The sequence below is a fragment of the Alligator mississippiensis genome, chromosome 8, assembly GCF_030867095.1.
Source record: "Alligator mississippiensis isolate rAllMis1 chromosome 8, rAllMis1, whole genome shotgun sequence".
In the NCBI taxonomy this organism is placed as follows: Eukaryota; Metazoa; Chordata; order Crocodylia; family Alligatoridae; genus Alligator; species Alligator mississippiensis.
In genome coordinates, this window is record NC_081831.1 from 6,780,144 (window position 1) to 6,806,646 (window position 26,503).

At 40.6% G+C, this 26,503-nt stretch overlaps 2 protein-coding genes across 8 annotated transcripts; one reads left to right on the top strand and one right to left on the bottom strand.

Annotated features, from left to right (window-relative positions):
• Positions 1-335: 335 nt before the first annotated feature.
• ZNF207 (zinc finger protein 207) lies at positions 336-13,704 on the bottom strand. Of its 7 annotated transcripts, none has more exons than XM_019494302.2 (11): positions 13,545-13,704; positions 11,848-11,974; positions 11,018-11,156; positions 9,945-10,112; positions 9,462-9,537; positions 7,277-7,347; positions 4,861-5,015; positions 3,910-4,002; positions 2,413-2,655; positions 1,434-1,596; positions 336-1,184 (listed from the first exon to the last, which is right to left on the bottom strand). In XM_019494302.2, exons 1-11 carry the CDS (start codon positions 13,583-13,585, stop codon positions 1,024-1,026), a joined length of 1,437 nt encoding a protein of 478 aa, XP_019349847.1. In that variant the 5' UTR covers positions 13,586-13,704; the 3' UTR covers positions 336-1,023. The 7 variants fall into 7 exon arrangements, with proteins under 7 accessions (XP_019349847.1, XP_019349846.1, XP_006271281.1 ...); XM_019494301.2 differs by having other exon boundaries at positions 7,247-7,347; positions 13,545-13,703; XM_006271219.4 differs by having other exon boundaries at positions 9,945-10,115; positions 13,545-13,703.
• A 2,724-nt stretch (positions 13,705-16,428) lies between these two features.
• On the top strand, positions 16,429-25,381 carry C8H17orf75 (chromosome 8 C17orf75 homolog). The gene is made up of 10 exons (XM_006271236.4): positions 16,429-16,628; positions 17,041-17,121; positions 17,944-18,069; positions 19,962-20,102; positions 20,347-20,404; positions 21,443-21,562; positions 22,194-22,258; positions 22,370-22,506; positions 23,324-23,427; positions 23,874-25,381. The coding sequence occupies exons 1-10, from the start codon at positions 16,504-16,506 to the stop codon at positions 24,081-24,083; spliced, it is 1,167 nt and encodes a 388-aa protein (XP_006271298.2). The 5' UTR covers positions 16,429-16,503; the 3' UTR covers positions 24,084-25,381.
• Positions 25,382-26,503: the final 1,122 nt, after the last annotated feature.

A 26,503-nucleotide genomic window follows, 5' to 3' on the forward strand; every position in this document is an offset into this window, starting at 1 on the left:
AGCTTCTAGAAAATTTCACTTTTAGGTTCAGGCACTCATACAACCAAGGAAATCATCTGCATAATGACATAATATTTAGTAAGAGTCTCGTTTACTGCTTACAACGAAGTGCCAGTTACAAATCAGATTTACTGAAGAAAAGAAAGCACTAAGGAAACTGGCCTATTTAAATCAGAGAGGCAAAACATGCCCCGCAGCCTCATTCCTACTAAAACGTTTTTGAGAGGTCAGTTAATAAGTGTACAGGTCTATGTCTACTTGCTTTGAAAGACTACAACATGCAACTAAGGAGTGACTTAAAGTTCAAAAAAGAATTCAGAGCATAAATCAACAGCACCAGTAAATGTGTTTATTACAGCAATAACTACTGTGGCATGCATCTGTACAAACCTTTCAGGCAGTTGTCCACAGCTGGTCATGAATAAAAAGGCATATAAATTTTTCTCTTCTTTTATTACAATGAATTTTATAACAGTACAGAAAAGTCACATGACCTTACTGGGTCAGTTTACTTAAACCCTGCAACAGGAGGAACTCTAAATACATTAAATATTGTTACATGTTCAGACTTTTAATGTACAGATAGTTGGGAACAGTTAGAGCCCTCACCAAGCAATGTTGGGGACATGAAGTCCAACAGCACATGAAGTGCTGTGAAGGCATCATTTTACAAATAGCAACATAATGTTACAGAACTTGCCTTTAAGATGGTATGTTCATGTAATTCCAGCGCCTTCACAATTTAACGAACCATATTTACTATACTTCACTTCTAAAAACCTAGATGAAACATGAAAAAGAAGCCATACAGTATAAATTGCAACATCAGGAAAAGTTCCTGTTTTATTATTCCAAATAATTTTTTCCCATGTAAAATAAGAATGTCCAATAGTTCCTTGCATGTGGGAAGAAAGTGTTTTTAAAGTCACAATGAAGCCTTAATTGACGGAAGCTTGGCTATATTAACAGCACAAGATGAGAAAAGGTTTAATCTCCAAACCTATTAGACTGCGTGTAGTAGCATCAATAGCGGCCACCTTGCGACATTACGGGCGGTCTCATTCCCATTGGAGGTCGAGGAGGTCCACTTTGGTAAGGGGGCACCATCGGGGGTCCCTGACCATATGGAGGCATCGCTCCAGGAAGGTATCCTGGCATGCCTTGGTGATGAGCACCATACTGACCTATAAACAAAACATTTATAAGATACAAGCAAAGAAATCCATTTTATTAAAAAAAAAAAATTTAAAATTTGTCTCTGAATAGATTCAAAGGACAGGTGCATTTAAATGCTAAAAGGCTGACGCTACATTTTGGTGAAAATGCTACCTGTCCTTTCAAAAAAAACTGTAACCTCAAAACTTGAAAAGATCTTTTAGTGAAATCAAATTTATTAGAAAGGGGTAGGGGACAGGGAAAGCCTGTGCGATTACCATGAGGAGGCATTGGAGGTCTCATTCCTTGCTGCTGTGGAGGAATTCCTGGCTGTGGTGGCATCATACCTCCAATTGGTCCAACCGGTGGGTTACCCATGGATGCCTGACCTGGTCGAGGGAGATTACGCTGATATTTGGGCAACTGTGCCCTTCTTTCTTCCTAAAGAACAACAACATATTGGAAAGATTTTAAGGACACATCATGGTGCGACTAAGAAACTACAATATTTAATATTCTCTACCAGTAATAAGTTAAAAGGTAAGAACTGAAATTTTCTTATATTACAACATTTATTACTGCAGGTACCTGTAATAAAGTCAATTCTGTTCTTTTAACATTCAAGACTAATTACTAATAACCTTTTCCCCCTAAAAGCTAACAATGATTAGAAAAAAAAATTAACTTCTGTTAGGTAGTTATGTTGCTGACTGACACTTTACACCCAAGGAACCAAACCTACTTAAGTCAAAAAGAGAGGCGGCATCTTAAGACCAGACAAAATTACAAAATTTTTCCTTTTTAAATGAATATCCTTCAAGAACAAATCTGAGGTTAACCTTACTTAGGAAGACATTGGTTGGACTTTACGTAAAAGGCTTTTCGGAGTTCAGAACTGAAAACAGGCCAACCTAACTGTTTTTACACTCATCAAGACTGCTTCAAAATTGCTGCGTCACTTGTGCTATGCTGACTAGCTTTCCTTTCATTTAAGTCACAGCCATAGACAAGAAATCCAAGCAATGCTTAGAGCAAACGTAACAGTTCTGCCATCAACTAAACTAAGGTTCAGGTATACAGCATTAGCACAAAGTTCCCCGATTTCAAAGAGCTCCTCACATGCAGTACTATTTCATTAAATTGACAGGTTCTGTACTTCCACAGGTACCAAGATACAGAAAAACATTTCATTACCCATACATCAAATTTCAACAGAAGCATATGTTGCATTTACTAACTGAAACTGTTCCAACTTACCAGGGATATATCCTCATCTGGATGGATCAACTTACTGGTTGCACTGGTTGTTGTAAGAGTAGCAGGCTTACTAGTTATAGATGTAGCTGGTTTAGCCGCAGTACTGTTTGTTGTGCTAGTGGTGGAGGTTGTAGACTGCGTATAAGCAGGGAATGTTGGTTTTGGGGGCTCTGTGGTTGTTGCAGGTGTAGTATTCAACGGTTTGAAATCAGTACCAACTGGACCTGGAACAGCTGCTTGAGCCTGTGAAACAGAGTTAAATCAAGAAAAATACTTACTTTTCCAAAATAAAAAAAGAAAAAGTGTACATTATATATCTTTTAGACCTCTGAAACTTTCCAGTTAGATAAAGAATTAAAAATAAGCTAGTAAAAAGTAAATTTCAGCCTCATCACATGATACTAAAGCAAATGAAAACAAAAAGACAAAAAAAAAATCACTACACATACTGGAAGAATCTAAAATGTTGCAGGTCAAAAGCCACAACTAAAATAAAAGGAGCAAAACAAAGAGTGCTGAATTTCTTGCATCATTTCCTCAACCAAACTATGTATAAATACAACCAAATTATGTATAAATCCTTACATATACATCTGTTTTAGCAATGACAACCTAAGTTGAAGCAAATTTATTTTTGCAATAATGAATTAGTGCACTTCAGCAATTATTAGTTTAGAACACAACTTGAAGTGTTAGAAATCATTAACATAATTTAAGTTTAGAAAATCTTGACTAAATAAACCTGTTTGAGAGTTCTAAGGTCTATTTTTTTTTAAATTAAATTTATATATTTTAAGCATTCTCTGCATAAAAATCACTAAAATGTCCTTACAAAGGTCTCATTATCTATATACAGATCTTCTGTAAAACTTTAGTTTCATTTGTGACTAGAACCAAACGAAGGCAGATCCACTAAGATCCTCTAAGTAGTTCTATGTAGGCTGAAACAATTAAGATACAAAAGGTTTGTGGTCTGTTTGTTTTTTTTAAATCTATATTAAAATAAACTCTGGAAGTGAGATGAGAGAATGCTTTGGCTTACAGTCAGCGTACTTTTTTAATCATCTACTGAATTTTCTAATTAAAGCCAAATAATATTCTAGTTCAGCATAATGTAAGTATAAATATGCCCTACATTATTTGTGATGCATCAGATTAAACAGCGTAAACTAAAAAAGGCTTCACCATGCATCAAGCTGTCCACTGCCCACTAAAATGCATTTAACTGCTATCATGCTTTTTTAACCCTTTAGAACCAGGATGTAGTATTTCATTTCTCCCCCGAGTCCAAAAGGAATTGGGCACTTTGAAATGTGAACTTCTACAAGAAGACACAAAAGTTAACTTTCTTTAATTTAATAACCAGCTAAACATAATCAGGGATATAAACCATTATCTGAAGATGTTTAGACAGAGATTTTTAAAAGTTACATAACAGTCCAAAGGGTTAAGTTGCAAAGCAATTTTTGTTCTTTTAAACTGCAACTTCCTGCGTACTTGTGCTGTGCTAGGAAACAGAGCTTTAGAAGATGCTGACAGATTTTCTGAATTGGAGGAAGCTGTACTTGAGCTTGTGACAGGTGTCCCCATCTGTAGCATAAAAGAAAGGAAACAGTGAACAGTCTCCAAACAAATGGGTAAAAAATAGTCGAATGGAAGGACCTCTTATCCAAATCGACTGAATTTCTGTGAACTAGTATCTTCCCTGCTGAAGTCCAAGATGTACTTAGGACATGATGAAGATTTATGCAACATGCTTGAAAACAAGTAAAAAATTAAGGATTTATTCATTTACAACAAATGCAGTCAAATGGTAGAGGACACAAGGCTCAAACTCCTCATTCTAGTAGCTCTCAATTCCACCCACCCTCCCAAAAACCAAAAACCCCCACTTAAGTAAGGAGGGGATGCCTCTTTGTTCAAATACAACAAATACCTTAATTTAGCTTGAACAGGAGAGTATGGCAAATTAAAAAATAAAGACTGATATAATCTTACTGTTTAACAGTTGGTAAATATGCCCATTATCAAGGAAATGAGATAGAATCCTTGTTTAAAACAAACCAAGGCAAGATTTGTACATAAGGAACTTAAAGAGAAAATTTTGAAAGTCAGATCTTCACCTGCTGACAGACAAAAACAAATTCAGCCAATCCGCCCGCTTCATAAGGCATGTAAAAATGGTTTGTCCATTCCAACCCCCAAACTATTTGCTACCTACTTGCTGATGATATACCACAGCAAAGACAAAGATATCCTTTTAAAAATCAGCAGTCAAGAGATGTAATGCTTCACAAGCATGATTCAAACAGGTAAGTAACACTGATTATTCTGGTGTATCTTCAACAACAAATGGTATTCTCCAATATAGAAATATTATCAACGTGAAATGATTTTGTTGTAAGACAAGAGTCAGGAATGTATGTAAACTCAATATTAACACCTTACCTGTCCTGCACTGGGGAACAGTGGCTTAGTAACAGGAGGCTGAGGGGTAGGTGCTGTTGCAGTGGGAGCTGGAGGTCTATTAAGAATTCCTGGTGCTGTCACAGGCTGTGCTTGTGTCATGGGAGGCATACGAGGACCAACAGGTGGTGGCATACCTATAAAAAGAATGAACGAGCGAACGAGTAGTATCTCAAGCAGAGTAAAAGAAGCATATCCCTTTTGTAGGTGACATTTCCTTCTCTCTTGCATGTTAGTGTTCTGGAGTCCCAAGATGGATAAAACAGAAATTGTAAGCTTACCATAAAATAAGATGACAAAACAAGCTTTTATCAGCTGGGAGAAATTGTTGTTAAATATTCATAAATCATGGGCATTTTACACATGGGGGGAGGGGGAAGTAAGGCTTTAAATCAGAGCGGCTCCAAGAGCTGCTGTAATTAAAGCACCTTGAGTGTTACATGCATCAGCATCCCCGTGCTGAAAAATGGCAGTGGGGCATTTTAAGCAAAGCTATTAAACAAGCTTTAGTTAAAGCGCCCCACCGCCATACACCACTGATACACGTGACGCTGGAGTCTGTTGGATTGAGTCTGTTCCAATGCGCTGTATTTACAGCACGTTGGAGCAGGCTTGCTGCATATGTACAGGTGCCCCAAATGTCTATACAACCACAGTACCTATTTTAAAAACTTTGGAAAACCTTAGTCTTTCATTAACGTAATCTCCAATTTTGAGAGGTGGAGGAAAGAAACAGGAGCTTATTTACATGCAGAGATGTACAAGGTCTCTCCGTTTAACAAATGTACATACAACTCAGTATGTGCTTCAGATGCACTATCCCTGTATTGCCAACTGAGGTATATGGTTGTATTAAAAAAAAAACAAACCCAAAAACCTGGAAGATGCACTTGATGTGGGTATAAATAAGAGCATACAAAAGCAGGAAGCAATAGATGTGCTTGGTCTTGGTGGCAACTGGCTGCTCCAGGGAACAAAAATGCAGTCTAATTTTATTTTGAGAAGAAAGCAGCACAGCAACAAGAGATCCCCTTCTTCTAGCAGCAATCTTATATGTATGCACACAAACAGGAACCCAGACAATTAAATTAGTACATCTCTAAGATTAAAAACCCAATTTGGATACAATAATTCTGACAACTGGTTGTTGTGGAAGGTTCTACAAAAGTCGTGATTCTCAACCAGGATGCCATGAGATCCTTTTCAAGGGAGCTGCGGGGTGGGTGCCACAATGTTAGCACTGTTAGGTTTGCAAACACTATTTGCAAGATAAGCCCAGAAATTTTAACAGAATCCACAACATTAAAGACCTTCTGACCCACTGTGGTTTTTCTGAGTTTTTTGCAACAGAAAAATTGCTCTATTATTTTTCCATAGTTTAAAAAAAAAAAAAAAAAATGTGAAGACTAAACCATTTTCTGAGGGGCACTTCAAATCTAAAAAGGTTCAGAACTACCGAATTAAAACATTAAGTAGAAACTTAGATGGCTGAAGTGTTGGTTTCAAGTAAAATAAAAGACTAGATGATAGTTTACGTAAATCTGGCTATTATGAAATTTGGGAAACACAACAAACACCAGGAAAAGCAATATTAAAAATCACTGAAGATGACCTAAAGTGAATTTGTTCTGGAAAACACAAAGCTTCTCAAAATAAGATAAAAATGGCTCCTGCACATAATGGAAAAATAACCAGTTAGTTGTTGGAGGAAAAACAAACATGCACATATACATACACATATCTTACACCAGAAGTGCTAACCTACTAAGCAGGCCTGATTTAATAAAATTAGCCAATTCCACTACTGCAATTTAAAAGGTGATTGTTGTAAAAACAAAAAAACAAAACAACCCGACTAGAAATATACAAATCTACTGGATTTTATTTTTTAACCACCTCTGTATTAAGATATTCTGAAATAAGCTGTTTCAGATATAGGCAAGGGTTTCTTTACTGTAACTATTGCCAACAGCCCCAAGTGAATCTCTTCACAAAACTGGCCCATTAAAGTTTGATGCACAAGCTCCCCTGAAGTATTTGACTCGTAGCCTAGTAACCCTCTACAACTTTTTCACAAGTAAAGTGTTCCAAGCTGCTGGCACAGAGGGCAAGAAGATACCAGAAGAGAACTCACACAAGGAGCCAATTTAGGACAGAAAAAGTATAGGTCAGACACAAAATAGCACCCCACATTAACTTCCTAGTAAATGACACCAACCACACCTAAAAGTTCATTAAACTCCAAAATACATTTCTCCCTTTGATCTCTGTACAAAACTAAACTTGTATTGAGATTCACTATGAAACAAAGATAACCCCATTTCTATAGCTCCCGAGCCCCAAGTAAGAAAAAATAAATAGCTCTCACCACAGTATGGGTTCGACACCCCTGACCTACCTGGTGGCATACCAGGCATAAGAGGTGGTATTCCTGGCCCAGGAGGCATCATTCCACCCATTGGCATCATCCTATTAAAATATAAAATGAAGATTAGTGTGAACATATAACCTCCTATGAAGGATACTGGCATACATCAATATTAAAGGTGTTATAATAAGCAACCTAATGCTTTTCACCAATTGAGGGGTTCAAAATGCTTTGATGATTCTAAGCAACATCAGACCAAAATATAAAGGCTTCACTGTCAGCAAGCCACATTCCTGTTAACCAGGGGTTAGAGAAAGCAGTCCAAGTTTAGTCTTTTCAACTTCAATTTGCAATAAATTTCCAAGCAGACAGTATTCAAGTTACTAACTCATAAGGAAAAAAAAAAAAGGCAAGTTTCATTCACTGTGCCTCATATTCCAAATACAACTGTAATTACACATCCTTTCTGGTATTTAAGACACATCTTCCAATACTGTGGTCATCAAAGAGGTAACACTAACCATGAAATGCTGTTAGAAGAGATGTCTCCTTTCAATAGCAATAATTAACTGCAAATCTGAATAGAATACAGTTTCCAGCCTGAAGGTGCCTAAATAAAGTAACAGGCTTCTATCTCCAAAACCACTGCATTTACCCCTAGACTATTCACTCTACCTTCGTTAATACCACTGCATAGGAAAGATGTAGAACCCTGCCTATTTTAATTAGGAAAAACTTAGCCACCTAGATCACTAGGCAAGAAGGGGCCAAACTCAGCCCCCACCTCTGAACTGGTAGCACTGAAGTGAATATAACAGTGTGAAAAGGACAGTGATATACTTTTGTTTCCACATCCCACTATTTCACTAGTGATTGAGGGGGCTCATTTTCAACAACACAGGCTACCTATCAATTGAAATTGGCTCCTGTAGTCAGGAACAACTAAAATCTGTAAGGTTTTAACTGTAAGGTTCAACTGTTTAGTGCATTTTCTTCAGCAGTTCCATCCCTTAATAAAAGGGCAGAACACTGGATTAAAGTTGGCAAAGAGCTTTAAGTACCACCCAGAGAAGAGCAGCAGCATGAACTGGCAACATTCCATTTAGATAAAAATCTACAGGACTATAAATCATAAAAACAGCATCAACCCAGCAAAAGTTTTATTTCTGCACATACACAGCATCAACCCACCAACCAAAATTTTCTAAAATTCAAAAGTTGATGGGGGACAATATTAAGCAATCATGCAAAAATCTACTCAAATCAAATTCTCACCCAAGTCATTCTATTCCTAAAACAAAACTCCAAAACCCATCAAGGACTGACCAAGGGAAGCTACAGATTGCTACAAGATGAAAGGCAAAAAAAGAACAAGGAGATCTATTACAATGGTCTCCTGCAGTGATGCACATTACTGACATTTCTAGATATTTCTTAAGACTAAAAAAAAAAATCTCAAACGATGCAATATGCAAAAATCAAGTTAGCTAACTGCATCCTATAACAGGCAGAGGTTTCCAATATAAATCTATAAAACACAATCGTTTCATTTGACACAAGTGAATAAAATGTACTAAATATTTCATTACTTATGAGAGGCTTACATTCTGACCACACCCTAATTGTGTGTACTTTGCTGATATGACTTGCGAACGTTTGACAAAAACAACAAGTTTAACAGTATTCTGAACACGCTGTGAGAAACTATTCTATCCATCTCACTATCAAGTTTAAAAATCACTTTGTTGTATACATGCTCAAAAGCAGTCTAAAAGTTTCAATTAAGAAAAATATAAAATAATCGGTCAAATCTCTCTCATGGTTGGTCTATAACAGAGTGCAACATACATAAACACATAGATGGTACATAAAATTCACAATATTCTAAGCCAAAAACAGGTTATTTTTCAGCTATCATTGGGCAAAGTGGAAAGAAATAGTAGCAGAGCTCTTTGGGTATGAGTTGATTAATTTTTAGCCATTATCTTTCATATGCTAGCTTCTTCTAACATCCTTTGACAGTTGTCATTAAATGTGAAGGATAACCTTTACAAATGTGCAGATTTTACAGGATTTGCTATTTTTCTAAACTAGTTCTATGCCACCTGTGACAATTATATAATTTGCTGATGTGTAAGAACATTGCACTATCACCATTCAAATGATTAAAACTTTATTTTTCTTATTATTATTTTATTTATTTAAAATTACTTACCCAGGTGGCATTCCTGGCATAACTGGAGGCATTCCAGGCATCATTGGAGGAACACCTGCCATTAATGGTGGTATACCTTTAAAAATTTAAACAAATTTTAGCTAGGTAATAAATTCCTCAAAGACGTGTCAGACAGTTACTTAAAACCGGATAAATAATTTATATACAACCGTTACAGGAAATAAGTATTCCCTAAAACTGGTCTTGTAAGCCATTGTGGAATATTCCAACCTATGGCCTTTCGTGTTTTTTTTGCAGTTTCTGCAAAATGGCGTACTATACAATATTACTTTTAATAGTATAACGTCTTCAGTGTTCATCCAGAGCAGAAGGTACATAACACAATTTGAGACAACTGTAACTATCAGTCATGAGCTGTTTTGCAGCATCTAATTCAATGCTAGAAGGAGTTACACCATCATTCAGGTACGATCTCAATAAAAACACTCATATACAGCATATAACAACATTGAAGCCCATTACCTGGAGGCATTCCTGGTGCACCTGGGACAGGCGGCAAACCTGGCTGTGCCATTGGAGGTATGTATCCCTGCTGTGGCTGTACAGGTTGTGGTTGAAATGAAGTTGAAGCTGAAGACTCATCATCTTCATATTCATCAGAATCATCTTGTTGTTTCTTTTTCTGACTCTCTGCTAAAGATATTTAATGTATATTGTAAGATTAAAAACAAATGGAAGCTTACAGAGCTTATAGGGACAGGATTTTTTTGCCCTGTTGGAGCTGTGTTCCAGTCTGAAAGCAAGTTACCTTTCTAACTAGGTGTTCTAGGAATTAAGAAAATCTTTATAAAAGCCTCCCATAACTTTTATGATACAATAGTAGGGTGGGCTCAGAAACGCCACAATGACTGGTCACAAAAAAATGGCATGTCTGCATTCCACTGCTGATTCAATATATTATCTCCAGGGATTCATATGAAACCAGAGCACTTAGACTTCTTACATGATCATTAATTCCATGTCCCTGCTCCTTCTCTCTTTACCCAATATCTAAGTCACACTTCTAGCACTGTAACTGGATCATCCCTTTCCAGACAGTATTTTTTCCTGTCCAGGGATGACTGCTCTGACATGTATCTATCTGATAAAAAAAATAGCGGTAAAACTGACACAGTTACAGAACATATCAACTGCCTGGACTCCCAACTCCTTTGGAACAAAACCAACACGAGCAGTTAGGTTATAAACATCAGGTTGAAAAAGGCCCGTAAAAACATTCACATTCGAACAAAGCCTTCCGCTACTCTATTTTTTCAAACCCAGCTTTTAATCATCCTTTCAAAACAGATATTTCATAATTAGCCAAGGCCAGGACCACATGTACAGCACCATCCATAAAGTTCAAGACTCAGTGTATAACCACAATTGGCAACATCCAACAGCAGTACTTTTTAAACAGCATTAATCATACTTGTGTCACCCCTGTAATTAAGGAGCAAAGCAGCTGTACACATTTTACATGCTCTAATTTTAAAAAAGTGCTACGATATTACATATAGCCAAGATGAAATAAGCTATAAAGATTTTCAGCATACCTTGAGTTTTTTGTTCAAGTAATCTCCTCCTTTCTTCCATATCTTTTTCTGGAATGCCCTCCATGCCATAAATTTCCAGTTCAATATCTGTTCTTCCAGGAATAGCATTTGGAACAGCATCTATTGTTTCTTTATGCACCTAATACAAACAAAGAAAACATATGATGCAGTCAAATCTGCAACTGGACTGTTTCAAAGCACAAGAAACCTCAGCAAGATATTTTAAGTGCAACCATTACTGACCTTTTGAGCGTCACAACGTGTATTTTAATTCCAATTCTCATTTTAAAAATCAATGACTGATACCCAACAGTAACTTCTCTCCGAAGAAGCTGCAGTTTATGTTGATCCCCACATGGAGGTGTTTTCTTTCTTTTTTTTCCTTTTGCTTTATGGCACCATATTTGTAGTACAGAATACTAACAGTTCAGAAAAATCAGATAACTTAACCTACATGCTAGAACTTTTTCTGGTTCCAGTCATAATTTAAACTAAGGGCTGCTGTCCAAGAGCATTTATACTACTGTATCTTATTTGCAATTAAAATTAGGTAAGAACGACATGGTTTCACACTTATTGCTTCTCATCCTGCTTAAATTAACCATGTGACTGCATGAAAGTCACATCCTCAGGAAAAAAAGGATCCCTTGTAGGCTGAACATTCTTGAAGCATGTTTTGACACAGTAATTCATTTACTAAAAAGAGTGTTCCCAGCGTACTGAAAACCAATGCCCCCGTCATACATTTTCTAAACAAAGCAAAATCATCTTAGTTTCCCCCCCCTTAGAATTGCATAAAACAAATTAAATACACTGCAGAAAACACTTACCTGCATGCAATGTATAGCTAAACCAGGTCCTGTATACAGCTTTTTATGACATATATGGCACTTGAAATGCTTTGCTTTTTGATGCTGGATAAGGATTTTTTCATCATCAAAATCCCGGTTGCAATACCTATTAACGACCATTAAGGAAATGTATAATCCAGAAACTAAATATCTGAACCTCAGCCTAATGTTATTGCAATTGTTCTCAAGGGAAGAAAAGAGCACGGAAAGCAACAAGCAGTTCAGAAATTCATAAACAACTTTATTTACGCAATTCTGAAACTATAGTTATCCATGGCATTTTCACAAGTTGTGAAATCAATGAAAAAAAAAAACTCTTACTGCCATAGGACACACCAACTTTTTACATTGTAACAAGTATATTTTCTTGCATAAAACATCCCCTTGTTTCACTGCAAACCAACTTGGGGAAACTAAGGTGCACATTACATGCGAGAAATAAGGATCCCTATGGGTCTGGAAATCTGGCAAAGGAAGTACAGTGGCAGTACTAATTGCAGCAGCTCTGGGAGCCACAGCAACTAACACTGCTACCGATACTCATGGGTCTAGAAATGTGGCAGTGGGGAGCTGACCCAGATAACACAGCCCCACGCGCTGGCTTGAACTGGAGCACGGGGTCAGGCCGCGTCTCCAAACCCCAGCAGTCACGTCACGTGGTGCCGGTGGACCCAACACAAGAAATTAGACCCGGCACACCACATTAATTACTTAACCTTCCTTGACGAACAGAATTTATTTTCAAGCTGTCTAAAAACCAGGGTGCGTATTATATTCAGGGAGGCGGGTATATGTCTGAAGACACAGTACTCTTCATTAAAGAATTGTAAAGAATTTCAAGTAGGACCAAAAATATATTTTAAAGTATCGCTGGGTTCATTTTACTACTTTAATTGCAAGGCCATTTGGACGAGCTTTTCTGCTAATATAAGAGAGGCGTTCTTATTTCAACGAAATCAGGAATCTGGTTTTCCTGGGAAAGCAAAACCGGATATCGTGGAGATGAAAACTGCTGGGCACACCAAATATTTTAATAAAATACCAAATGCCACTAATGCTCTGTAATCTAGAGGCTAACATATTAAGCATTTCAAGTTTAAAAAAAAAAAAAAAGAATAAGACACCTTTCCCCATTGAGTCTGGCAGCTCTCGCTTTTCCAGGGATGCTATTTGGCTAGTTCTCCGCACGTCAAACACGCGAGTTTCCAATGCAAAAGAAGAGAAGATTGAAGGAAAAAAGAAAGAAAAAAAAGAATAAAAGAGAAAATTGAAGGGAAAAAGGAAGGAAAAAAGAGGAGAGAGAGAAAACTGAAGGGAAAAAGCAGCCTTTCAGGCCTCCCTGCGAGGGGAGCACTGCCAGGCAAACGCCGGCTCCTCTCTGAAGCAGGAGCGCAGCTCTCCCCACCCCGCCGAGCCCGGCTGCGAGGCAGGGAAACGGCCAAAGCTTTCCAGGCGCGGCCCGGAGCGGGGAGGGGAGCAGGGCCCGGGGCCCCCCACGCGGCTCCCCGGGAGACCCCAGGGAGCAGGCCGCGGCCTAGCGCCGTGGAGGGAGGCGGTGGGGTGGGGGGGGAGCAGGCCGCGGCCCGGCGCTGAGGAGGGACGGGGGGAGGGGAATAAACTAGGCCTCTCGCCCCTTCCCGCCAACCCGGCCCGGCGCAGCCGGTGGTGAAGGATACCAGCACCAAGGCTTCAGCTGCTTCTTCTTCTTGCGGCCCATGGCGGCGGCGTTGCCGAGGTACTAGAAGGGCGGAGGAGCGAGCACCGACCGCAGCGCCCGCGCGGCCTCTCGCAGAGACGTAAAATGGCCGCCCCGCTCGCCTCAGCGTCGCCTCCGACCGCTCCGCTTCCCGGCAGGCAGCGCGGCGGCGCGTCACGTGACCGCCGCCGCGCAGGCCTCGGCCACGCCCAGCCGGGGGCCGCCATTTTGTTTCTGGCCAGCCCTCGTGCGTCCAGGCAGCGGCATCCTAAAGCGTCACCAGTGACGTGACGGCGCCTGGTTGCTGTCAGCAGGGAGCTCGGGGGAAATGTCCCGTCTCGCTGCATGCCCGACGCACCGCTGGTCCAATAAAAGACACTAAGAAATCAGTGTCTCGTCACCCCTCCCCTCCCCTCCCCGGAGTTTAGAAGGCGTGTGCTTTTCCTTCCAAACGTCACTATGATGTCACCATGCAGCACTGCTACCTCACAGCCCTAAGACAAACTGGCATTTCCATCAGCACGTCCCTAACGAGGCAGGACTGTTGTCACAGCGCTGCGGCAAACCCAGCCTCTTCCGCTGGCCCCTGTCCGCGCTGATGACTAGGAGTCCTGGTTTTCTTTAGTTTAAAAAAATCCCCAATTTTCAGGTTAAAAGTAACCCCAAATCCAGTTTTTCCATGATCAAAAAGAAATACCACTATATATGTCTAGATACATCTATAGGTAGATATAGGTAAATGTCTATAGATGTATCTAAATATCTATATACACATATATACATACATATACATATATAGAGAGAGAGAGAGATGGATACAGGCAACCCCCCGCTTAGCGCTCTTAATTGGGTCCTGAAAAACAGTGTTAAGCAAAACCAAAAGTATTTGACGACCCAGGATGGCAACCCCAATTGTTTCTAATGACCCAAGATGGCGACCACGATCGTTATAACGAAACTCACTGAGCACTAAGTGAAATCAGGTATCAATTTAAAATGAGCGTTATAGCAAAATGGCGCTAAATGACAGTGTCAAGCGGGGGTTGTCTGCATCTATTCCTAGATATCTAGATATTTGTATCTAGATATCTAGATATTTCTATATTTATCTACATATATCTATGTATTAGTGGAGTTTAATTTTAATCACGGACAAATGTAGATTTTGGGTTACTTCTTTTAACCTGAAAATAGGGGATTTTTTTAATCACAGAAAACCAGGAACCCTGCTGATGAGTTCTTTGGTGGCTGCTGAGTCGGAGGCTGCTGAGTCGGATGCGCAGGGCGGTCCTGCCCACCGGTCGGGCACCCCACGCACTAGCACCGCTCACTCTGAATCTCCCTAAAGCAGGCCTCAGTGAGACAGGGGCCAGAGCAGAGCCCAAAGGACACACCAGAGCTGCCTAAAAGTTGTGCCGGCTGCTCCTTGATGCTTGCTGGCGGGGCTGTCCCCGCATTGCATCTGCAGAGCTGCCTGGAGACCTTTGCATCCACCCCAGGCAATGCACTTGTCCTTGGGTGGAAAAGCCAAAAAACTGCAGGGATATATTCGGTAGCTGTGTTGGTCTGAGATAGGTATCATCTCAAAACCAAGAGTTCTATTTTTTTTTGCATTTCTTTCTGTCTCAGACCAACACGGCTACTAAATACATCCCTGAAACATGGAAGATGCTGAATTTTAACCAATTTTGGGTGATAAAGTCATTGCTGAACAAGAACAATTTCAACCTCCCTGCTTGTCACCTGCCACCAACAGGGAAGGAATGCTGCCTGACCTGCACAACAAAGAGCACCTCACAGAGACACGCTCATGGCCGCGGGGGGGCAGATTCCCAGCTTCAGCTTCCTCTGTGCAAAAATTAAGTTTATTTCATGGGTACAGTTTATAGCATGGGGACAGTTTATAGCGTGGGTCAGTTTATTTCATGGGAACAGTTTATAGCATGGGGAAGTTTATAGGGTGGGGCAGTTTAATGGGGACAGTTTATGGCATGGGGCAGTTTATTTCATGGAGACAGTTTATAGCATGGGTCAGTTTAATGGGGACAGTTTATGGCATGGGACAGTTTATTTCATGGAGACAGTCTATAGTATGGGGGCAGTTTCTAGCATGGGGAAGTTTATAGCGTGGGGCAGTTTAATGGGGACAGTTTATAGCATGGGGCAGTTTATTTCATGGGGACAGTTTCTAGCATGGGGAAGTTTATAGCGTGGGGCAGTTTAATGGGGACAGTTTATGGCATGGGACAGTTTATTTCATGGGGGCAGTTTATAGCATGGGACAGTTTAATGGGGACAGTTTATGGCATGGGGACAGTTAATAGCCTAGGGCAGTCTATTTTATGGGGACAGCTTATTGCATGGGACAGTTTATTTAATGGGAACAATTATAACATGGGGCAGTTTATTTCATGGGGAAGTTTATAGCCCATGGGGACTTGTTACCATCTTTAACTGTCTCTGGGTCTGATGAAGGGCGTGTGAGCCTGAAAGCTGGCAGAAAAAGATTTGTGTTTGTTTGTTTTTGCAATCTCTCAGTTGGTCTAATAAAAGGTATCATCTCTGAACCAAGAATTTGAGTTTTTTTGTAAAAAAAAAAAAAAAAACCCTCCCAAAAAACTGCAGACACTTTCATAGCTGCACATCATGCTTTAAACATTCACACGTGGAAAGGTAATTGTCGCTCCCCCCACACTTTTGTCGAGGAAGGGACGTGGGAAACAGCACAGCGGAGCTGCCGCGCACGCGTCGGAGCCGCCGGGCACGGACACGCAGGCTGTAAACCCCGCCCCCAAACACGCCCCTCCAGGCGGCGCCGGAAGCCCGCGGGGGGGGCGGGGGACCGCCGGCGGCCGGAACGCGCGTGCGCGGGCTCGGCGGAGCAGGCAGGGGACGGACCGCGCGAGGCGGGGGGCCGGTTTGGGCGCCGCACCAGGACGATGCTGCCGGCTCTGCAGGAGTCGGTGGAGGGCGACGAGCGGGAGCTGGAGAGCAGCGAGGAGGAGCGGCGGCCCGAGCGCTGCAGCACCAGCTACTACTGCCTGTATGACTACCTGGGCTGCAGGTGAGCCCCTGCCCCTGCCCCTGCCCTGCCAGACCAGCGCCGGTGCCTCCCAAGACAGACAGAGGCCTCCTCCCATGGGTGCTGAGGGCCCTGCCCCGCCCCACCCCCCCATCCCCTCCCCTCCTCTCAGGAAGAGGTGTAAAACTTTCCACATGCCCATCATCTCTCCCCCCCCCCCAGCAAAAAATAAAAGCGTGCACCTGTGCCTGGTGTCATTAACGTCCTTGTTATTCTGCCCCTCTGGGGAACGCCTGAGAGAAGCCCTCGCTGTCCTGATGTCCTTGGCTTTCTCCAAAATGCCTTCAGGAGCCACCCTCTCTCCCAGCCCTGTTTTCTCTCTGGCCCTGTTTTACTTCCACAATAAAATTCGTGCGGGTGTTAACGGCCAGTCGGGACGTGGCTTGGTTTTCAGGTCCTCGCAGCAAGGAGCCGAACGCGTGGATGGGAGTCCAAGCGGCGCGGCGGCAGAAACTTCGGCTGCTGAAGACTTCAGGTAAAACGAACGCTTTAAGCACCTGCCGCTTTCTGTTTTTAGGTAGGTTTTCTCCTTAAATACCAGCGTGATCATGGACAACGCACACACCCAAACAGGAGAGTGTTTCTGCACTGGTATATGACTGTAGTGTTTTATTCTTGATTTTTCTGTTTTCTAATACTGTTAGTACTTGGCATTTAGATGTCATATGAAGTCTTTAAATAGAGATAAGCTCATTTTGGTTAATTTCATCTAATTTGAGCAGACAGCTAGCCTTGTGAAATAGACGTTATTCTTATTTTGCAAGTGGGAAAGTTGAAGAAGCATAAGGTTAAGTGATTTAATGAAGGTTGTGGAGGGATCTGTCAGTTGGTATTAGCACTCAAATTAGAAAACTGTGGAACTCAACAACTAGGGGACATTTCTGAGTTGCCGCAGGTCTCAGAGGTCACGTTATCACCGCTAAAGACTGCACTAGGGAGCGCCACAGTGAGCCCAACTCTGCTCATGCTACACATGCCAATCATACACAACCATACTGTGGCACTGGGCAAGCATCACTAAGCACGCCTAAGACGTATGAGCCCAGTGCTGCATTAAGGTAGTGACCTTACATATCTTCTGGGGTGCACAGTAAGTTGAGCAGGCAGGCCATGCTTCATTACAGTGCTTCTTCGGGTGATCCTTGATGATGTAAAATGCGATGAGTGAGTTAGTAGCAGACCTGGAAGAGATCTTTTGGTTTCCCTGCTCTGAGCACGTGATGCCTGCAGGCTGGGTGCTTACATGCCTAGTTATGCAACTAAAGCTTTGATTATGACTTTTTGTCTTGTTTTCAAGCCTCTCCTTGGTGGATACTAACTTGCCAGCTGAAGCAGAGACAGAGTTGCGCAGTTTTGTTGCCAAGCGCCTTACTAAAGGAGCACTTTTTGAAGGATTGGGCAATGTCGCATCTGTGGAGCTGAGGTAAGAGTATAGTATAATATGCTTTTTTAAATTTTTGATAAATGTAAGAAGGTATAAGACATGCCCTCAGGTTTGCTGCTGCATTTAGGTGTAATCCTGATTGTAGCTGGTTTAATCCTGATCACTGCAACTCAGAATTTTCTCTGCTTAACTGTTCAGTAGTAGTGGCACTTGCTGCTCTTTCCTTTAGGTGGCAGTGCAAAATAATATAAACTTTTGTTTTTAAATAAAGTATTGGTTTTGCTCGTGATCAGTGATCACACCTCCTGGGCATATAACAACAAGGGAAAGAGCTCAGAATATCTTATGTGCAATGGTACAGGCAGGTAATTGCTTCTTTAAGTTAATTGTATGTATAACGTGACTGCTGTGTAACGTGACTAGCCATTGCCCCTTTGCTGATGGCCTCTGTGCCTACATTGTTTTTCTTTTGAATCTTGTGGAAAATGAGTCATTTTATTTTTAAAAATATATAAATAGAACAGTCATAGCTTCTATTTATCCCTGAGCTGTACTTCAAGTCATGTCTACACCATGGATTTCTGTCAATGTACCTGTGTCAATCAGGGGTGTGAAGAGGTATCATCCCTGTCCTGGCACAGGCTGTTAATATAAGCCCTGTTGTATTGAGGAATATGCAGTTTTGCCAATATATCACTCATTTTGCCTGCGTGGGTGTTGTTGCTATACTCGTATAGAACACAGCTTTTCTGATGTAAGGTCAAGCAGAAGTAGGGCTGAAAGGAACCTCCAGAGGTCACTGAGTCCAAACTGCTACTGGAGGCAGGATCATCCCTATTCAAACAAATCCACTGTCTAACCTGTTATCAAAACTATACAGTGAACTGATACAACCACAAGGTATAACACCCTAACTTGCCACAGGTAAAGCAGAGGGACCATGGCAACCAGTGTACTGCTGCTGCAAAGGTTGTTAAATATGCTTGCTAGATCAAAGAAAGAGGGCCATGCCCCCCCAACAGAGGAAGGCAAACCCACCCCCGTACAGTCCATACCCTGTGGTCTGATTGGTAAAATTCCTTCCTGACCCCAAATCTGACCCTGAGCAGAGGGGCAAAGCCCTCTAGGTAGGGCAGGCAGGACTGTCTGGGTTTAAATCCCATCAGGAGCACTAGTATATGCCAGTCAAAATCTCCAGCCTTGGCTGCAGCCAACACCCAATGCTTCTGAGAGTGACTGAAAAAAAATCCTGACACATGTAGCCGCAGGAGAGAAAAAACTTTTAAGGTCAGGACAGAGGCCTTTGAAGGGAGGGAGGGATAGTGTACAGAATCAGTACATCACTAAAACTGTACTGATTAAGCTAAAAAATAGGTTCTAAAGTTGATTCTTAAATCATTGTCTGATGATTCACGAAGCTGCCAAAACTTACCCAAGGTTCAGTATGTCAGGGTTGTTGGTTGTAGTCATGTTGGTCTAAAGACCTAGGCAGGCAAGGTTCTTTGGGTAAATGTGATATCTGCTATTAGACCAACTAAATAGTTGGACAAAATTGTTCTTTCTAAGCTTTCAGGTACAAACACCCTTCTCTCCCTGTGCCCAAAGAAGGATGTTTGTACCTGAAAGCTTGCAAAGAACAATTTTTCCAACTATGTAGTCGACTATTCTACTGTGCATTAGCACATCATGGCAAAAACCATGCTAATGCACTACTGCGCAGTAGGATTAGTCTACTGAGCATTAAGTATTAGTCAGTGTAAGTCAGTGCAGCCAGGATCTCACCAATGATCTGAGTAGGATCAGGCTATCACCTGTGGTCAGTGGCAGGTTACCTTACTGTATGAGATGTAGGATAAGACTTTCTTTTTTAAAAGCAATTATTTGACACCTCTCCGTGCAACAGATTCAGGTTTTGTTTCCTTTATCTCTAGTATACCTGAAGTCAAAGTTGGTTGTTATTACTGCCTTCTCCAACAAGAAAAGCTGCTAGAAGCAGCAACATTGGAATCAAACATCAACTCCCCTGAGTATGTGATTTGTTTCTTAGGAGGCTCAGAGAAGGGCCTTGAACTATATCCTTTCCTTAACCTCTCCTTATTTGTGGGGGGCGAAGAGAGTGTGAAAATAGCAAGTAGCAAGTTTGCTTCTACTAACCTTGAAGCCTTTCCCACCTCTCCTGTCACCTTCTTGAATTCCTTCAGACTACTGGTCTCCTTTCAACTGCCAGAGTGTAACTGAGAATATGATTAATGACTGTGTACTGAAAGGGCAAAGCATAAATCTTAGTTAACGTATCTTATTTCCTTAAGAAGATACTTTCAGACTTGAGTTGGACAAGTACGTGCAAGGCCTGAAGATTAACCTGGATGCAGAGGTAAGACCTAATCCTAACTGATCTTTTCATTTTAATGACTAGGATAACATGTCTATCCAGTGAAATAGGCTAAGCGTACAGAGTTATTAACTGCATAAGTTAAACCAAAAAAATAGAAATTGTTATGGCCATGGGGTCATGCATAGCAGTAGCAGGCCAATTAAGAGAGAAGGGGCACGTCTGCACCTTTGCCTACTGCTCATTAAGTTTAGTACCTCTAATATGAGGTACTACATAAAGGCACATTAGCTTGTGCTGATGCGCAGTAGCAAAAGTGAACATTTTTTTTGTGACAATGCTCAGTAGACTAATTCTGTTGTGCATTAGCCTGGTTTTTGCTGTGGTGCACTAACGCGCAGTAGAATAGTCTACTGCACATTACGGTGTCTTGTATAGATGCGCCCAAGTATGAGTAAATTGACTAGATTCCTTTAGGAAATTATTATGACATATGGGAAGATTTAGTAGCAACCACTCAAGTCCCTTGATTGTTATGTAAGCAACAACGATGATTATTTTTCTCCTTGTAACAAACTTAAAAAAAATTAGGTAGAACCCTTACTCCTCCCAATCTCCTGCACTGTCCTCTGCGTTATGCTGTCTATCCAATACATTTAATCAAACATTATAAACATGTTTTCTTTCAAATATAACACCTTACAGAGCTAGTGTTTTACATCAATAAGGTGGATAGCACCAAACTAATGATTTTAGCCCTTTATTGTTTGAAATTGGAAAATTTTAGCTTTGGAATTGCATAGTTACAGGGGTGTAGGTTGTAGCCGTGTTGGTCTAAGGACGTAGGCAGACAAGGTTCTTTGGGTGAATCTGATATCTTTTATTAGACCAACTTAAGTAGCTGGAAAAAAATTTTGGCAAGCTTTCAGGCTTAAAAACCCGAAAGCTTGCTAAGAAAAATGTTTCCAACTACTTAAGTTGGTCTAATAAAAGAACTACATTGTTTTAACAGGCGAGTAGAACACGGTTTTTTTTCTACAGGACTCAAATTCATAGTTTTAATGTTTCAATTGCCTACAGCAAAGTAACCTGGAGACATGTGTAACACCCTACCTGAGAAGCTGGTTTGAGGATTGTGTGTGCCCCATACAGAGGGTAGTACAGCTCTTCCAGGAGAAACTTGCCTTTTTATTACATGCTGTAAGTATGCAGCAAGCCAGACTGTCTGCTGAGTGATTTCTAGCCACATTATTTTGCTTTAAATGCTTTTGCACTTGGTTTTCAAAATGCCCCCTCCCACTCCTTATTCAGTGCATTTTCTTTCCACTGTATTTCTAAGTTGGTGCCATCTATATTATCCATCAATTAGGGGTGAATGACATTTTAAAATTATTTTTTAGAGCCAACTCATTTTTAAATTGCTTTGTATTGTTCAACTGGTAATTAGAATGAGATAAGCAATAAAAATTCCATTTGGCTAAGACGGAACAGGACATGAGCAGCTATGTGGCTCATACAATTCACTGCAGAAGGATGCCAGAAACAAAAATATCAGATTAGTCATCTATAGCTAAGCACTGAATAAGAGAAAGATGCAAGCAAAGTGGTTAATAAAACTACAAATCCAGTGTATTTTTCAGAATGTGAAAGTGGTTGTACTGAATAAAATATGGGGCATTAAGCTAGCTTGTAATACTTCCTAGTTTATTAGGAAAAGAACTTTAAAAGGAACTGATGTTCTCCTAGTTAACAGTAGCAATAACAAAGTTGTTATCCTCAAGCAACAATAGCCAACTGCAATCAAATTATATCTTTTTTATTTTTTTTAAAGGCTTTGAGTTACATGCCTGTTGAAGTTAAAGATTCAGATGAAAGAACAAAGAAAGATATTGACAGGTACAAAATGTCTGAGACAATTTTGTGTCAAAGAATGGCACAGCCTTTTCCTGGCCTTGCTGTTCAGGTGGCATGTAGAAACGAGCAGCTAACAAGAATTTTGTGCATCAGGTTTCTGAGTGCTGCTAGTCTCCAAGGTCTTGTTCAGGAAGGCACAATGACCTCCTTGTGTATCGCTATGACGGAGGAACAGCACAAGTCGGTGATGATAGACTTCAGTGGACCACAGCTTCAAGTCCATAATGCAGGTGAGATCATGGTTCCAGCTTCACCCCAAATGAGCCTGGCACCCTGAAGTGCAGGGTCTCCAGCAGGGAGATAAAATTGGCAATGCAGCTTTCAAGGAGGGGGTTGAAAAGCTGTGGAGGTCTGGGTGGGGTTGGGGGCAGTGTCCCCCAGAGCAGGCAGTCTCTTGGAAACCACAAGCAGCCTGTTGGGATACCTGGCAACCCCTCCACTCCTTCGTGGAAGGCACAATGGTCTGAAAACTCTACCACCCCCAGTTGCATTTTGGCAGCAGTGCAATACCTAAAAGGTGATGGGTTTTACTTAAAGAAAAAGAGTAGGTGTGAACACTTCTGTGCAGGGACAATTGTGAACTGGTTCCCAATTAGTGACATTCTTGGACCAGTTCAAGTGTTATGTCTGTCCATCCCCTTTGGGTCTGGAATGTGCTCAGTCTTAAGGTCCATCAAGACTCATATCGGTTAACTTCAGAGCGAGCTTCAAAACACATTTTTTCATCTAACGTGATCAGTTTTGCAAAAAGCGATGTGGATGGTTCAATAGTTCTTATTTGCGGCAAGCATCATTTTATTTGGATTGTGTTGCGTTTTTTATCTTGTTTGTATATTTTAAGTATGTATCAAAACAATATAACGAGCTATGGAATAGACGCTGTAAAGAAACTGAAAAATAATACTGTTTCATATTGTTTGCTTATATATATTCATGCTATACAGCAAGAACAGCTTCTGGGATGTTACATTTGTGAGGGGTCAAGTACATAGTCATTATGCAGTGCTCATATATATTTTCCCTTCTTCCTCTTGTTTTCCTCAACAGGAAGCAATAAATTCTGTGAAGACTGGATGCAGGCTTTTATAAATGGTCCTGAAGGTGGAAATCCATTTCTCTTATGGCAAATATTAGAGAACTTTAAACTGAAGGTAACTGTTGACACTCCTAGAAGTTTGAGACAGTACTGTTACTTAGCAACAGCATATTTGCTTTTGCATTAAAGAAAAAAAAACCTTAGTCTTTGTAGTGTTAACTGCTACCACTTAACCTTTGAAGTTTAATTTTAAGGTGGCACCTGCATAGCTGTTCTTACAGTATTTGGAATCGACAAGAATATTACGCTCTCCAAAGGGGACTTGCACACAGATTTAGATACAAACTTCTTTCTTTTTCTTAAAGCAGTCAAACTTAGCATTTTTTTTAAATTACAGTAGTAAGTCCAATCAAGAATTATAGCCAATGATATATTTACTCTTCTAAATGACAGTGTGAAATTCTTACTGCAACCCCTTTCACTTTTCCAAAGGATGGATTAGTTGCTTTCCCTACAAGGAAGCTGATTTAAAACCATTCTCTATTACTGTCTTTTTTCTAGGCTATACAGGACATTAACAACTTGAAGAGGTTTATCCGCCAGGCAGAAATGAACCATTATGCCTTGTTTAAGTGTTACATATTCCTGAAGAACTGTGGTAGTGGAGATGTCCTTCTGAAAATTGTTAAAGTAGAGCATGCAGAAATGCCAGAAGCCAAAAATGTAGTAACTGTCCTTGAGGAATTCATGAAGGAAACAGCAGTAGCCTAAAACATTTTAATTTCTGTGTTCATTTTGCACTATTTGTATAAATAATTAATTTCTTCCTTTGGAGCTAATATTAGCTAGTACATAAACTTAAATGATATCTGAAAGCTGTCAATCATTTCAAACTTACTTCATATGCGGGTCTGTTTACATTTCTTCTTTTAAGAAAAAGCAGTATGATATTTGTTTTAAGTTTTGAATATTGTGTATTGTGAAAAGGTAATCAGTCATTTTTAACACCTGCCTTACCTTACTCTGGAGGGGACCATACACTGCACGCATATGTGTGTATTTTTTTCACATGAAATGCTATTAAAGAAAAGAAGGTCATTTGCACAACCAGCCACGTTTAGGCCTTTAGAAAAGCTTGAATGTAGCAGTAGTAAAAATAATCATGACTTAACACTGGAATCAGATTTAGAAATCACTTGTGTAAAGAACTACAAACATTTGGAGGAATTGTATAGTAAATTAATTGAATTTATAGGCTTAGGCTTTTATTTTTATGTCCTTAAAAAGTAAAGAAGAAAGGCTGTGCTTCTTACTAGTTTAACAATTTGATTATGCTGGCAGATTTGTCCTAAGACTGAACTAAGTGTTTAAATACTTGGGGACTTGAACGGTTGGTTGTAGTGGTGAATTGGGCCTGAAGATGTTATAGACATAACTTGAATCTTTGAGGGCTTTTTCATAAGTGGAATAAAGCCAAGTTTCTAGATCAGTGTTCTGTTTGAAAATGCGTCATTGCACTTCACTAGTGAACTCTTCTACACTTTGTGTAAATACATTTTCTAAACCACAGATAGCAGAGTCTGAAAAATATCTACACCACTTTGATACAACATGAGCCAAAACTAAGACCTTTCTAAGCATTATATAGGAAAAGACTATTTATGCATCCTAATATACTCCCACTGATTTCAGTTTGTCTAGGTAGGGAGTGCAGCCTTCAGAGCATGATGTATTTTATTGTCCTAACTTGATGCTCAGGATATAGACACATGATCAAAAGGCAAGTTGTGGGGGGGAAGGGGGGTAGCAGCTGATGCATGTTAACTGTCCAGCTGCCCATTCTTTCCTGTGGCAGTTGAAAGCTGAACTGGGGCACTTACTTAGTACAGTTTGATCATTTGTCCATGCCCTGTTCCATCAGTTAAGTCTCCAACACTAACTGTATATGTAATAGTGTTATCAAAATGTTAAGTGTGATTGTTGTTTGATTTGAGAATAGTATGCATCACACTAAAGGTACTTAATTTCCTTTTAAGCTACATTTTCAATAAAATAAAACTGCTGCTGTAGCATTGTGTTTTATTCTTTAATCCAAGAATTGTCAGTGACAAATGACTCAGCAGAAGTTACTAGAGCATCTTCTTCAAGTACTGCTGGGAGAATGACTTACCCCTGTAACACCATTGTCTTGATGGGTGCTGTGCACTGGTAGAAAGAGAAAACGGGATAAAATGTTACCATGTCACAGTATAGGCTGAGTGCAGGTTTGCTGAGGACTAATAATGTTTTCCCACAAAATGTTTTATTCATGAGTCGGTAAAGCAACACCAGCAGCATTCAATAACCTGGCTTGCTTTTTGTCATTTCTATAAATTTTTAACTAATTCGGCAGACCAATCCTCAGTGCTTTCCCAGGTAGAGACGCAGGGAAGCTTTTCATGCTAAGAAATGAGTGATTATCCTGAAGAATGGAGAGCTGTTTCTAATGCTTGATATACTCATTTTCAGAGCAAGAATCTTTTAGTGTTGGAATGAGAAATCAGGTTGGAAATGACCTCCTGCTCCTCTTCCAGGACTGGATGAAGAGCTGGGCTTGGAACTCCAGAAGGGCCCTGAGTGCATGTCTTAAGGCATTGCATAGCAGCATCCCAAAGCCAGGGTAGTTTTCTGGCTCCAGCCACCTGCTCCACTCTGATGTGGCGGTGGCAAAGAGTGTCCCTCTTCAAAGATCAGTATCCTGGAGGAGAAGAATTGTACGAGAGCACTTTATACTCAGCATTCCCTATTCTAACAGTAAATACATAGAAAGTAAAATACAAGGCCCTCCTTCAAGGTAGAGTTACGACTATGCCTAGGAAATGTTCTCTTTAACTTCCTCAGGCCCCAGAATACCTATACTTTGCTGGTTGAGCAGAACTTCATCCTCAACTGCCTCCTTGTGTGGCAGGTCTTTCTCTTGGAGCAGAATAATTGAAAGGAGCTAAAGGTACCCCAGGCTGTCTTGGCACCCTGCTTGAGAACCACTGCTTTAGAGAAAGATCTGCATCTTGGTTAGGCCTTTCCTTCCTGAGTGCATGCTTCCCATCAACTTGAGTCCTATTATGTTGGTATCTATGCAAGTAGCTCCCTTTGTGCTGGGCTCCAACCTGAAAGTATCAGACGTGGCACATGAGGTAGATTTTTGTGTCTGT

Excerpts from the sequence above, each read along its gene's own strand:
- C8H17orf75 (XM_006271236.4), top strand. The coding sequence starts at position 16,504 with ATGCTGCCGGCTCTGCAGGAGTCGGTGGAGGGCGACGAGCGGGAGCTG. Across the intron at positions 18,070-19,961 it reads GTCGCATCTGTGGAGCTGAG|TATACCTGAAGTCAAAGTTG; the intron begins GTAAGAGTATAG and ends CTTTATCTCTAG. Across the intron at positions 22,507-23,323 it reads GCTTCAAGTCCATAATGCAG|GAAGCAATAAATTCTGTGAA; the intron begins GTGAGATCATGG and ends TTTCCTCAACAG.
- ZNF207 (XM_006271218.4), bottom strand. The coding sequence starts at position 13,585 with ATGGGCCGCAAGAAGAAGAAGCAGCTGAAGCCTTGGTGCTG. Across the intron at positions 7,348-9,461 it reads ATGCCAGGAATGCCACCTGG|GATGATGCCAATGGGTGGAA; the intron begins GTAAGTAATTTT and ends ATATTTTAATAG. Across the intron at positions 1,185-1,433 it reads ACCTCCAATGCCTCCTCATG|GTCAGTATGGTGCTCATCAC; the intron begins GTAATCGCACAG and ends TTTTGTTTATAG.